The 14,390-nt window shown below is 43.6% G+C and overlaps 1 protein-coding gene across 7 annotated transcripts in view; it reads right to left on the bottom strand.

Moving 5' to 3' along the window:
* LOC128347835 (opsin-5-like) overlaps positions 1-10,221 on the bottom strand; it is a 45,406-nt gene extending 35,185 nt beyond the window's left edge. For 2 of the 7 annotated variants that reach the window (XM_053303035.1, XM_053303043.1), the window contains exons 1-3: positions 9,308-10,221; positions 1,088-1,184; positions 505-569 (exon numbers count right to left, since the gene is read on the bottom strand). Coding sequence is in view for 2 of the 7 variants with exons in the window: in XM_053303012.1 (XP_053158987.1) it covers positions 1,088-1,184; positions 9,730-9,822 (190 nt within the window). In the remaining 5 variants the exon portion in view is untranslated. Of the gene's footprint in view, positions 1-504; positions 570-1,087; positions 1,209-9,307 lie in introns of those variants that run through there. The other 5 variants (XM_053303052.1, XM_053303060.1, XM_053303030.1 and 2 more) reach the window with 4 other exon arrangements.
* Between the last annotated feature and the right edge of the window lie 4,169 nt (positions 10,222-14,390).

Here is a 14,390-nt window from a genome sequence, read left to right as displayed (position 1 = left end):
GGAGTGGTTATTGCCATTATAGCCTACTTATAAATGTGCTTGTTGAATCTCCTAGGTCATTGTTAAGACAAGAATACTGAGCCAGATGGGCCAATGGCAAAGACAGCAATATGGCAGAAGCTACATAAAATATTTTAGCCATTGCCTTAGAAAGTGCAAATGTAGCACACTTCAGAGCATTTATGCTTTTATTATGACCATGCATTAGCTTAGAACTTTGGAATACTAAATAGATTAAATTCTGCTCTTATTGAAAGTGACTTATTTAAGCATGCTTAATAAAATTTTGATCCATGATCTCACACTTTAACTGTGCCTAAAATATTATTTCTACACACATGAGAGTGATAGTGACCTCAGATAGGATTCAAAGTGCTTACTAGCTTGTACTGAGGGAAGCAGTACTAAGGGGACATTGTCATTTAGGAGAACAATGGCTGCTCTTTATTCCAATCTCCCCCAAAAGCATGTCACAGTAAATTCTACTCACAGAATAGAACATACCTGATTTCAAACTTTCTTTGTAGCCACTGATGCTTTAATGAGGTGAATTACTTTTAATATCCAAACTGAAAACATATTTTAGTTAGCAGAGGATAGGATATGAGCATTTCAGAACATTAAATAAGTCTCAGAGCGATTTTGCTAAGATATTTTGCTAAGATATAAGAGGCCATATTTTTGCACAAGATTCACCCCTCACCACCACCACCACTTCACCAAACCAAATCTTCATTGCATTTAGCAGTCGACAGCCTGGATTACATGCAACCTGGTTAACCCCATGTTCTTGGATTCAAGACAGTTTAATCCCTTTATGAATGGAACCTAATCAGTTAAGCTTAGTATTTCAGCTTACCTGTATGGTTGGCTGAACTGACAATCTTGTCCTTACCCTCCCCTCAACCTTTCCAAATGCTTTATTTTTAAAAAAATGCTATATTTAAAAAATAGTGAGTGTTTTCTATTATTCTTATAATATATAAAGGAAAGCGGTTGCAGTCTGACATCTTGTCCCTTAACAGAAAAGCCCCATAAAACTCCCCTTTAAACTTTATATACATAGACACAACAGACCAATGCTTACCTAAAGCCAGCAGGTAGAAGCCAATAATAGTCTCTCCTTGTTCAGAGACTGGAGTTTCTTTGTTCTGGAAAGTGATATTGTTGTTCCTCCATGGTGCCTGAGGAGAAAATTGGAGAGACATTTTCAGCAGTCCCTGACCCAGAACGTGCCCTTTTTCCAAATCCTGGGTGCAAACAGAAAGAAAATGACTTATGCCTTTCCAGAATCTCTGCTCTCTATATTCTATGGAGCTGAGACTGATAAAGCAGAAGGAAATCTAAGCAGACAAGTAGGAGCTTTGTAGCCTGCTGGCCTGCTTGTATTTTACTAATCCTATCTATTAATACTAGTGATCACCAATCTGTGACTAGACAAAGGCATCAGGGCTTTGTCATTTATCTGCTGCCACTACATGCAAACATGTAGGTAAAGAATATATATCTGGCATAAAGATGGAGTCTGATTGAGAAAGGTTGCGTTAACCAAAAGATAAACAGCCAACATAAAACACCACAAGTTGTCCATTTCAGTTATGTACACACAAAAATAGATATGTTATCCTGCTCTAGTCTGATCTTTACTTGACAGAAAAATGAGTTACAAAATATAAAACTAGTACATACATTTTCTATAAAAGCTTTGGCTGTGACAATACAGAGCATACACTAGTGGAGAATTCCTCTTAGCTAGATAATGAAATTCTACGTTGTGCGTTGAATATTGTAGACTAGATCACTTGATCTAAAAGTGCAGGCAGAGGTCTGCTTGTGCAACAGGGCTTTTCTGCACCCTTGCCTTCCAGTGTAGCCCCAGTGCTTTCCCAAAACCTTGATAGTCAAGGGACCCACAAGAATGGCTTTGAAAAGGGGCTTTGGGCTGCTGTGGAATGTGGGGGGAACCACTCTGTGGGAGTACATTGCATCTTTAGCTCCAATCCAGTTTGTTCTAGAAATGGATCCCACATCTCTTCAAAAGAGATCTTGGTTCTTTCTGTCCCTTGATATCTAATTGCATGTCTGTCTATCTATCTATCTATCTAAGCTGCATTTTGCCACCACACAGTCTGGTGGGTAAGCCGCTGCTGCTCTGACTGGGAGGGAGATGTACAGATGCTGGCAGCCTGGCGGCAATGCCATTAATCACTTCTTAAAGGTAAATAAATCTCGCCCCTCCTACCCCCTGCATGCACCCGCCTTAATTTTTTTTAAAAAAATCCACCATTGTATATTTCTCCAAGTATATTTCCAGGAAAGATTCCTGCCTGAAACAATGGCACTCAGAATGTTCTGCATCGGAATTGGGCTATTCTGTTCCGAGCTTAGAACAGGCCCTTTGTTCAAAGAGTGTTCTATTCAGAAATTGGAACTGTCGAAATGGCCCATTTTGACGCAGAATGTTCTGCGCTCAGAATGTTCTGCACACCTCTAATACACATATATTTCCTGTTGCAACAGTTGCTTGATTGATGTTACAGAACTATTTCGGTTATTTTGAAGGTTGGACGATTTTTGAATTGTATGGTGTGGTAAAATGGAATTGTAACATTACATTTAGTTTCTCATATTACAAGTATAAGTTTTGATGAGTTTTTATGTTATATCTTCTACAAACCAGAGCTTTTATCATAATTTGAAGATACTCAAGTTGAGGATGGGGCCATAGCTCAGTGACAGAGTGTGTGCTTTGCATGCAGAAAGTCCCAGGTTCAGTCCCTGGCATCTCCAGGTATATTTCCAGGAAAGACTCCTGCTTGAAACCTTGGAGAGCTACTGCCAGTCAGTGTAGACCAGGGATTCTCAACATTGGGTCCCCAGATGTTATTGGACTTCAACTCCCATAATCCCCAACCAAAGGCCACTGTGGCTGGGGATTATGGGAACCGAAGTCCAATAACATCTTTGGACCCAACATTGAGAATCCCTGGTGTAGACAATACTACTGAGCTAACCGGACACATGGTCTGATTCTGTATAAGGCAGCTTCCTATGTTCCTATCTGTAAAGACATGGGACAAGAAGAGAAGGCCTTCCAGGAGCAAAGGCTCTTGAAATCTGCTTCTATGAACTTAAGACAGGACAAAAGCTCCATTAGCCAAGTTGTTAAAAAGTTGATCATTTGAGACTTTTCCTTCTCCTTTCCATCAATTATTAGATTCATATGGTTGTCCAAGTCTTCGATCCCAAGATTTAAGTCCATGGCCACATTCACCATGGCAAAGAGAGCTTTAGTGCAGCTTTATGGCATTTATTGCCATAATAGCTTAGACACATTTCACCATATTGTAGCTTGAACTGGGTTGTCATTTCCCCAGTAAAGCTATAGCTGCTCCTTTAAAAGGATTGTGGCCTTTTATGTCATTGTGGAATTGACGCCTTTGTCTTATACCTCTAAACCAAATTGGAGTTTGCAGTGTTGTAAACTCCAAAGTAAGTCTTAAGACTCTTCTTTCTGTGTGGCAGCGGTCTTTGTTTTGTTACTTGCCTCTGGTTCTGTAAAACTGGAAAGTTGGCTGCCCTTTTTTGGAATAATGTTTTGGCCACTTCACCTGACTGAGATGGCTAGCTTCCACACTGAGGTGTTTTCTTGGGCTAAACTGGTAAAGTCACCATCTTTTGAATTAGTTTTCTGTATCTCAGATTTGAGTAATAGGGCTCTTCTCTTTACATAATGGTAGAATGTCCTTGTTGCAGAATATATGTGAATGGCCCTTAATATTCTGGAAAGCAGATAGAAATGCTGTTTTTGGATATCCACCTTCCTTTCTCTTCCAGCCTGAACAAAAAGACATCAGCAGTGCAGTTTCTGAGAAAGCAAATTGAGGTTTGGCCTAACATTGGCTATGTATTGGTTCTTTTGTATGGCTGCCAAAGGAATTGTTTATAGAACCCAGGTATTTGGACCATGTGGTAAAGAAGAATTTCATCACAATACATTATTTCACATAGCTCCATAGAAGCATCATTATGTCACAGAATACGAATATTTTGTGCAGGAACTCCATTCTGGCAACTGTATTTTTGCAGAGCCAGAGCGGTGTAGTGGTTAGAGTGCTGGACTGGGACCAGGGAGACCCGAGTTCAAATCCCCATTCAGCCATGATACTAGCTGGGTGACTCTGGGCCAGTCACTTCTCTCTCAGTCTAACCTACTTCACAGGGTTGTTGTGAAGAGAAACTTAAGTATGTAGTACCAAGTGTTATATCTCTTGTGATTAATTTTTAAGATCTGCTCATTGACTCCCTTAAATGCCTTGCTGTTGGCTTCATACAAAGTTTTGTATCTATGTCATTGCTCAATTTTTGAATTTTCCCATCACCTGTTTCCAATTGTTCTGTCAGTTCTCAAACATCAGCCTTAAGGTCTGCTATGTTCAAGCTTTCTGACATATCTAAACTGAAACCTCACACCTTTTATATATTTTTTTCCTTTGTGCTTGATGAAAATTCTCTGCCATGACTTCAAGCAGTCCAGCAGACTAGTTGAGGCAGCTTCAGCGTCAAGAAGTTTGCTTTCACAGTTAACTCCAGTGGCATAAATCTATTTTTCTGCAAAAAATAAAATAAACAATAAACTGTAGGCTCATTTAGCTTGTTTGTCCTTTGAACCCTTGTGGTGTTCATTATGTGAAACTGATTTCTATATGAAACCTCAGCAGTATGTGGTTGTCTACATGTTATGAGGTTGTCTATGTGTTATAACCTCACCTTCACATTCTCTGTGTATAGTCTGTCTTTTCCTGACATTGCCTTGCTTCCTATTCCACCTTTTGTCTTGCTTAGCTATATTTTGTGCTTTCTCTGTGTGCTGAGCATCGGTTTTATTGTAATAAACTTTGGGGCACCACAAATACATGTACCCCTGCCTCAAGCACAAATTACAACAGATACTCTGTCTACACACTAAAGTATTATGGCCTCTGGTGCCACATTTGGCACACAGAGAAGAGATACACTGTTTCTTTATTTAATAAAGTAGATAAAACAACAGTAAAACATAAGTGTTTGAGTTACATATACACAGAAGACATTTTTAAATTGTGTAATATTCAAAGACAAGCAAATGATAATTTTACATTTTGTATGCATTACCATTATTTACCAAGAATTAATATAACTCAAAGAGGCTGAATCATGTACTGGATCTACTCCAGAGTCTATATAGTACCAATAGCTTATCTATCTAGAATAAAACCATTTAGTATGATCATGTTAAATGTCTGATTAAGCTCTTAAAAACAGAGCTATTTTTGTGAGGAATTAATTTGGATTTTTGAGGTAAATCCACGAGATAATATAGTGGGTTTAGGTCTCCAGTATTAAGCCCCCAATATTTTTTTGGACATGACTATGCACTAGAAGCCAAAATTTAAAAAATAAATGGACATGTCTATCATTGGTGGTAAAAGGAGTATTTTCTATTACATTATAGAGGTGCAGACAGACCTCTCTGAATGTTCTCAGTGGCAATGGGGCTCATAGTGAAGAAGACACGTTCTCTCAATATGGAGGATACCATATAAAAAGTGCATGTTTTGAACAACAGTCTCCATGGAACACCATCTGGAATCTGCCTGAGAGGTAGGATTCAATACGAGCAGAAAACAAGCAATTCTTTGCCACACATATTGCTTGAGCATTGGTCTTCAAATGTTCTCTATGTTGCAATCTGTTGGATTCAAGTAAAGTCTTTCTCCACTTGCTCTCCAGTTGTCTACCTTGCTGCTTCAACTCCCGTAGTTCTTCTGTATATCAAGTGGCCAATTTTGAAGCAGGTCAGAGAAGAAGCTTAGGAGTGATCTTGTCTATTGCCCTTGGTACTTTCCAGATAGCAACTTAAAATGGCTTTGCAACATATAGGCTTGGTGTGCTTTTCAAACGGCCTGTGTTTTGACACCATCTTGCATACAGGAACAGCAAGGTACCGTTTGCACTATCATGGCCTGTTTTGAGGTCTTATCTTAATGTTTCAGGTTTAAAGCGTATGTGCGTTCCAAACAAGTAGCCATTTTTTAAGTTTTGAGAACAGTTTGCAGGTTTGATGGGTTTACTCAGAAGTAAACAGTTCAACTCAGTGGACTTCCTCCCAAGTAAAAGTGCATAAGATTGCAGCTACAGAAGTGTGGCTTGCTCAGAGGCAGAATATTTTTAACTAGTTTTGTTTTTACCCTAACCCTATGCTATTATTATTATTATTATTATTATTATTATTATTATTATTATTTTATTTTATTATTATTATTTTTACATTTTATATCCCGCTCTTCATCCAAGGAGCCCAAAGCGGTGTACTACATACTTGAGTTTCTCCTCATAACAACCCTGTGAAGCTGGTTAGGCTGAGAAAGAAGTGACTGGCCCAGAGTCACCCAGCAAGTATCTAGTCATGTGCACGGACTGGTTCGGAGGCCATTCAAACGGCCTCCAGACCGTTCCGGACACGGGGTGGTTTTGGTTCGGGTGGGGGGTTCTAAAAGAGTACGGGGGAGCTTTACTTACCCCCTCAAGAATTTTGTCGTATTTATTTGAGTAAGCAGGCAGCATACCTCCCTGCCGCCCGCTTCATTCCCCCTCCTTTCGGCGGCGCGCAGCTTGGCTTAAACTTCCTCCTCCTTTGATGTGGAATCAGGGTGGATTTGATTTAAATCAAACTGATTTAAATCACGATTTAAATCACGATTTAAATCACTAGCAGGGTGGATAAAAATCAATGATTTTTTTTTAAAAAATAAAAAAAATCAGATTTTTTTGATTTAAATCGGATTTTTTGATTTAAATTGGATTTTTGATTTAAATCGGATTTTTTTGTTTTTTAAAAAATCATTGATTTTTATCCACCCTGCTAGTGATTTAAATCGTGATTTAAATCAGTTTGATTTAAATCAAATCCACCCTGAGTGGAATCAATTAATGCTCAATCGGGCGGCAGGGTAGCTCCCAGTCCCTGCCGCCCGGCTCTTCAATTCCCCCGTCTCGGCTGGCGGCCGCCCCCTGAGCAGCCCCAAGACCCCTGCTGCCCCTTCCCTTCCATACTCAAGGGGTCGGCAGGAGAGCTCCCCTGCCAACCCCGTCCCCTTCCCCGGCTCGGCTGCAAATGGCTTCTAGAAAGCCATTTGCAGCTGAGCCGGGGAAGGGGACAGGGTCGGCAGGGGAGCTCTCCTGCTGACCCCTTGAGTTTAAGTTTAATTAATTAAGTTTAATTAAGTTCTTAATAATCTTTAATTAAGTTTAAGCCAAGCCGCGCGCCGCCGAAAGGAGGGGGAATGAAGCGGGCGGCAAGGAGGTATGCCGCCCGCTTACTCAAATAAATACAACAAAATTATTGAGGGGGTAAGTAAAGCCCCCCCTCCGTATTCTTTTGGAACCCCCCACCCCAGTGCCGGACCGCAGGTCCGTGGTTCCGTGCACACCCCTGCAAGTATCATGGCTGAATGGGGATTTGAACTCGGGTCTCCCCGATCCTAGTCCAGCACTCTAACCACTACACCACGCTGGCTTATGCAAATCACAGTGCTGCATCTTGTGCAAATGGGGGGGATCCACCCAGTGACATGGCTGCAGGAAGCAACCGCCAAGGAGAGGGGATGCCTCCCTGCCTATGCTTGGCTGCAGGGAGGAGACGTGGTAGACAGGGAGCCTCTTAGTCAAGGGAAGAGAGTGGCAAGAAAGTTGGCCACTGCAAATTCACTAAGGGAAGGGGGCGAGGGAAAGCAGTCAGTCATCCCCCCCCCTTCTGACAGTGGCTTCAAAACGTTGCGCTGTGTGATTTTACACCACTTCCTCCTGCAGTCTGGAAAGCACCCTGGAGTGGTCCCAACAAGATTTGGAAATGTGCACACACACACACATACCCTGCCACCTTCATCTCCTTCCCCTACACCCATGTATTTGTCATAAAACAATAAGGACTTGTGTAATATTGTGTAGCAGGTTAACTAGAGAGACAAGCACAAGAATGAAGACTTGACTTTAAAAGTGAAATAAAGATAAGCACATACATGCAACCCTTAAAAGGTTTATAGTGCTGAATTTGGATTGGGGAGACCTAGTTCAATCCCCTTTCAGACATGAAACTCCCTGGGTAATTCTGGGCCACTCACTTAGCCCAATCTACTTCATAGGGTTGTTGTGAGGATAAACATAAATGTGTACACCACTCTGGACTCCTCAGAGGAAGCATGGAGTGTACGTGTAAACATGAATAAAGAAATACTTCACTAAAACTATTATGTGACTGCATTCTGCAGCAATGAGTAACTGCAGGTTTGTAAAGCAAAAACAGTACAAAATAGAACTGGCAAATAACTGGTATACAATTTTTTGTTTTTAAAAGAGGCTGTACTTGGGAGATCTAAAAATAATCCAAAAATTAAGCACAAGGCAAAGAAGATTCAACAGTAGTTCATTGTGTCATTTTTTAAAAAGAGGCTGAAAACCAGAATGGGGAAGCAAAGAGCACCCAGTATCATGGCTGGGTGGGAATTTGAACTTGGGTCTCCCCAGTCCCCGCCCAACAAAACAAAAAGTGTGCACTGTGCATACACATACATGGGGGGAGGAGGAGGCTCTCCATGGGAGGAAGAGCCACCCCCTTCCTTCTTCTCACTACATCTTGAGCCACCCCCACCCCTTCCCCTCTCATTTGAAATATAAATTATTTGTTGATGGTGATATGGCAGATACTGCCTAGGAAACATCCCTGCCCACTTTATTCATTCATTGTACTTTTATCAAAGAAACTCCTTAGCAGCCAGATATGGTAAAGTCAAGTGGAATCATTGATTTGTGTGAATATAGATTCCACTTAGCATTCTACTAAGGAAATTCTTGACTGAGAAATTAAGACATGCATATCAATCTCCATTTTCATGGAAAATATATCACTATTTTCACTTGTTGAATTGCGGGGGACGACTGAACAGACCTTTCTCACCCCCCCCCCCATGATCAGTTATCCGATTCAGAGATCTTCACATCTCAAATGAAGCCTTCTTGCAGAGAGAGAGAGAGAGAGAGAGAGAGAATCAGCTCCCCACCCCACACCCCTAACAAACAGTAGACAAATCTCAAAAGTCATCCTCCTCACCATTCAAAGTTCAACTTGCAAAAGATGCAAAAGGCAAACTGGCTGGATATCTCTGCCTCTCTCGGGGATAGGCAAGGATATTAGACTTAATAAAAGAATTAGTAAGCAATTTAACCCCCCCCCCCAAAAAAACCCCAAACACCCTAAATACAAACATACTGTCCGTCAGAGGAGAGTAACCATTTTTTTTCTTATGTGCAGGTTAGGTGCTAATTGGAAAAGCGTATCTCCAGCTGAGTCAGCAATCCCACTCCTTGCTGATTTGAACTTTGCCAGCAAAGAGTTATGGGGTGGAGCACAATCAGGAAGCAAATAGCTGCATCGAGCCACTTGGCTGCTCTCTGCTCTTTTTGCCGTGCTAGAGTGTAGAGGGAGACGGGGCGAGCTGGGAGAGGTTACAGACGTTTCTTTGCTTTTCTCTCTCTCCAGCTGGTTGGAAGCCCTGCCCTTCTCCTTCCTCCCTGTCAACTCTGCATGTGCTTCACAAGCTGTGGCCCAACTGCGGTCTCCCCATCCCCTTTCTCTCAATCTTTCCCCAGTAATTCACCCGCACACTCTCCTTGCCTCAAAGAACGACCGACCTGTTTTTCCATCGCCTGGCATCGGCAGCCGAGTCCCACAAGTGGGACAGAGCTGCCTCTCGACAGCCGACCCACCGCTTTCTTGGCTGACATTCTCCTGTCGCTCTCCCGCTTTTACCGAAGCATTCCCTTCCACAAGTTTCTCCTTGGGGGCAACCCTTCTCCGTGCACCGGCACTACTAGCTTTCCCCACTTCTTCCTTTGCCACGGAGACTATTGCCCATTCCTCCTCCTCCTCCTCTCCCACCGCAGCACTTCCTTTGGTCAGTATCCCTTCCCCATTCGCCTGGAGCGAGCCATACCTGCTCTCTTTGCCCCCCGCTTACACCGCTAGCTCACGGAAAGCCTCCTCTTCATTCCCTGCCTTCATCCACCAGCCCACTCGCTTCCTGCCTAGGGAGACTGGGGCGGGGTCGAACCTTACCGGCTAGCTGGCTGGGACAGATCTATAACTGAGGACACAGGATCCGCTGGGCTGTCTCGCCCCCCCACCCCCGCCCGCCACCCCACTGGCTAGGCATTCCTAGGGCCCGGGAGACTGAGAGTGAGAAGGAGGGAGCACTCAGCACGCCCTGAAGGCGATGTCGGCAGCGTTGAAGCAGCACATGGAGCACACTGCGACCCAGGATTGGGGTCCGTCGCAGCAAGGTGAGAGGGGACTTGCCGCCGCCGATGGGGGAGCTGCTGCAGTGGGGCGGGGCCACAGCCCATTTTCACACGGGCCACCTGTGCCCTCCCTACGCCACCGGCTGTAGCCACCGCATGCACCTGACGACAGCGAGAGAGCTGTAGGTAAAACATGGTGGAGAAAACAGTGTCTGGAAAAGGACGCGAGACGGCGTGAGGCAACAGCTCCTGGCAAGCAAGCAGACAGGCATGGACTTGACACGGCACCGGCTGCCGAGGAAAAAGTGCCCGCTCAATCATCGTCCTCCTCCTCCAGCTGAGAGGTGGTCGGAGGAGAAGGGGGAATGCAGCGTGTGAGGCAACTGCTCCGCGTTGTTGATAGTCTGAATGTCAACAACAGTTACCATTGGATGACAAACCCTGGGAGGGTGGGGGAGAATGCTTGATTGACCATGTGTTTTACCCAATGGAGAAATTAGAGAATCCAAGGCTAAAAATGATTGGTGGCCGCTAAACACTTTTAGAGGGACTGAGATGGGCATCTCTTCCCACAAATAAGGGGTGAGTGAGAATAATAAGGCGTGCTTTAAAAGGGATGGGGAAGTTCAGTCTGCCCAATGGGTGCTTTATGAAGGCGTGTTCTTAGCAGCGGGAGGAGGGACTTCTTTGGCTTATCGTGGTAGGAGGTGGGATTTGGAGTGGAAAACATCCATTGAGCATGGAGTAACGCTGTAATAGACAATTCCAATAACTGATGACAAAATTGCATGAGGCGTAATTGGTCTGATGTAGGTCTGTCCGTAGAACTTAGATGTTGGGTTTTCCTTATTCAACTCGTTTGTTAGCCGGAGGCATCGAGGAGTGGGTGATGATGAAATGATTCTCCAGGGCTCCCTCCTAGAGCAGCGGTGGCCCGCGAGGGGCATCTGACACTTTACTGGTGGGTAACCAGACTGTGGAGTTAATGGGGTCTTGGTGAATAAGTCTAGGCTGATGAATGGGAAGGCTTTGTGCACCCCCCCACCTGCCCCATGACTTGCATCCCTTTCTTCTATAGCAGCTAGGGCTCAGTTGCAAAGGCTTTCACCTCAGGAGCCAAGTTTTCACTGAGGGGTCTGATGGGCTGCTTGGGAAGAGCGTTCTATAAAGTCGGTGCCATTCCTGAAAAGGCCTTGTTCGTAGCGCACCCAGGCTTCACCCAGCAAAGGTGCCTGGCTTATGATATTGAATGCAACACAGACGGATGCACATAATGGGAAAGGCGGTCCTTGAGATACCCAGGTCCCACGCCATTTAGGGCTTTCAAATCAGTGCCTTGAGTTGGGTCTAGAAACAAAGACAGCCATTGTGGCTTGAAGAGTGCTGGAACAATAGGCTCTGATCGACTACTTCCAAAGAACAGCCTAGCTGGGCCTTTTTGCAGCAGCTGAATCTTCCAAATGTCTTTCAAGGGCAGCTTCAGTATCTTGCTCTTGAGCATACCTGCCACTGTTATCTGAAGTCTATAAAAGATCTAGTATTTATCATTATGCAGTGCTAGCTGTGCAAGAGAGAGGGAATTACATCTAGTAGATATAGTGAAGAACTGAACAAGGATGAAGAGAGCCAGCATGGTGTAGTGGTTAGAGTGCTGCTGGACTAGGAGCGGGGAAACCCCAGTTCAAATCCCCATTCAGCTATGAGACTAGCTGGGTGACTCTGGGCCAGTCACTTCTCTCTCAGCCTAGCCTACTTCACAGGGTTGTTGTGAAAGAGAAACTTAAGTATGTAGTACACCGCTCCGGGCTCCTTGGAGGAAGAGAGGGATATAAATGTAATAATAATAATGATGATGATGATGCTGTGATTTATTTGCATAGACAAGATAAATATGTAACTGTAACAAAGATTACTTATTTTCTATTTGCAGTTATTGATGTTAGAACATTTTGAAGAAAAACACTGTTGGCTTATTGGAGGGATCTGAAATTTAAGTTGTAATTTCTTAATTTTTTTCTGGACCCATTGGGAACAAATGTGTAGCAGCCCCTCACCCTCTCTAGCTGGCAAAAAAAGCACTTGCTGGCTGGAGAGGATGAGGGGGCATGCCCACTGCTGGCCACAGTCCCTGCATCAGTATGCTGAAGGTGAAGGAGATGATTCACCAACCAATGGTACCTCCATATTACCTGGACCATATCTGTGTTTCCTTTGTTTTGTCCATCCAATACCTCACAGCCCTGACGACAGAATAGAATGGTTATTCTATTGCTCCCTAAAGCCAATACGAACAAGAAATAGAGCTGGATGCCATCAGCATCCAAATTAGCTTCCTTAGCTAGTCTAGCAAAGTAGGCTAGACTAGAAATTTTCTTTATATCTAGTTTTTGGTGTGGAGGGAAAGTTATACAATAGCAAGGAAAAGTGGGTTGAATATTACTCAGTTTCATCCACTCCAATCCTGAAATGCCCAGACACAGGCTTACCATCTTGATGAGAACTGTGCTCTAACTAATCAAGTGAACCTATGTCAGGAGTGGGTTGACTTCTAGCTTCATGAGGTTTGCACAGTAGAATTTCCTGGAGCATTTCTAGACAGCAGGCTTTACCGCAGGTTTACTGTGAGTTTGAATTTGTCCCCTCCCAAACAGATGCAAAAAGTGGGTTTTTTACCAGATATAAATTGGGCTACGCCCTAATGTGCAATGTAAAACCTGAAGTGCTCACAGATTTATTCCGGAGGAGAAGTGAGGTACAAGAAGTGAGGTAATGGGCTGGATGAGGGATAACAAATTGAAGCTGAATCCAAGCAAGATGGAGGTGCTCATTGTAGGGGCTCAGAATCTGAGGGATGAGTTAGATCTCCCTGTGCTGGATGGGGTTACACTCCCCTAGAAGGAGCAGGTACGCAGCTTGGGGGTACTCCTGGATCCAGGCCTCACTCTGGTATCTCAGGTGGAGGCTGTGGCCAGGAGTGCTTTTTATCAGCTTAGGCTGATTTGACCACTGTGTCCATTCCTAGAGGAGGATGACCTCAGAACAGTGGTGCACCAGCTGGTAACCTACAGGCTTGACTACTGTAATGCGCACTACGTGGGGCTGCCTTTGTACACAGTTCGGAAAATTCAGTTAGTTCAAAATGCGGCAGCAAGGCTGGTCTCCGGGGCAACCCGGAGAGACCATATTATGCCTGTTTTGAAACAGCTGCACTGGCTGCTGATATGTTTCCGAGCAAAATACATAGTGCTGGTTATTAGCTTATGCTTTTTGCTTTTTAAACTAATTTTTAATGAATGACTGTATTTTGTTTTATTGTGTTTTAGTATTGTTGTATTGGATATGTTTGTTATTTCTATTTCTGCTGGCCAATGGCTGTAATAAAATTGATGATGATGACCTTTAAAGCCCTGAACGGCTTAGGTCCAGGTTAACTTAAGAGCACCTTCTTCAGTCTGATCCTCACCGCATGCTAAGATCGTCTGAGGAGGTCCGGCTCAAGTTGCCAGCAGCTCGTCTGGTGGCGACCCAGAGGCGGGCCTTCTCTGTAGCCACTCCTGGACTGTGGAATGCGCTCCCTTCAGACATCCGTAATTTGAATTCTTTATTGGAATTTAGGAGAGCCCTAAAGACCTACCTGTTTGGCCTAGCCTTTCAGTGCTCTTAAATTGTTTTAAAAGATCTTTGATGTTTGTGAACCGCCCTGAGCTATTTTGTGAGGGCGGTCTAAAAATTGAACAAACAAACAAACAAACAAACAAACAAATAAAAGGCCCATCTGGAAATGCTCCTAGAGGATATTTTCTATTGTGTGTTAACATTCTTACTGCTGTTTTGTGAAGCATCCTCTGGCATAGCCATATAGAGTCAATCCCACAGAACTCTTAAATAACAAAGACTTTTGGGGTGAATACATGCATGATGAAGTGAGAACATGTTGGAGACTTTTCTGGGGAGTGGGGAGACAAAAGTTGAGCATGAAGTCCATTTCTAAACATTTCATTGTTCTTTTTGCCAGACTGACATCATCTCTTTTTAAAAAACAACTATTTAAATAA

Source organism: Hemicordylus capensis, chromosome 1 (genome assembly GCF_027244095.1).
Source record: "Hemicordylus capensis ecotype Gifberg chromosome 1, rHemCap1.1.pri, whole genome shotgun sequence".
NCBI classification, from domain to species: Eukaryota; Metazoa; Chordata; class Lepidosauria; order Squamata; family Cordylidae; genus Hemicordylus; species Hemicordylus capensis.
This window is presented reverse-complemented; position numbering and strand designations above follow the sequence as displayed.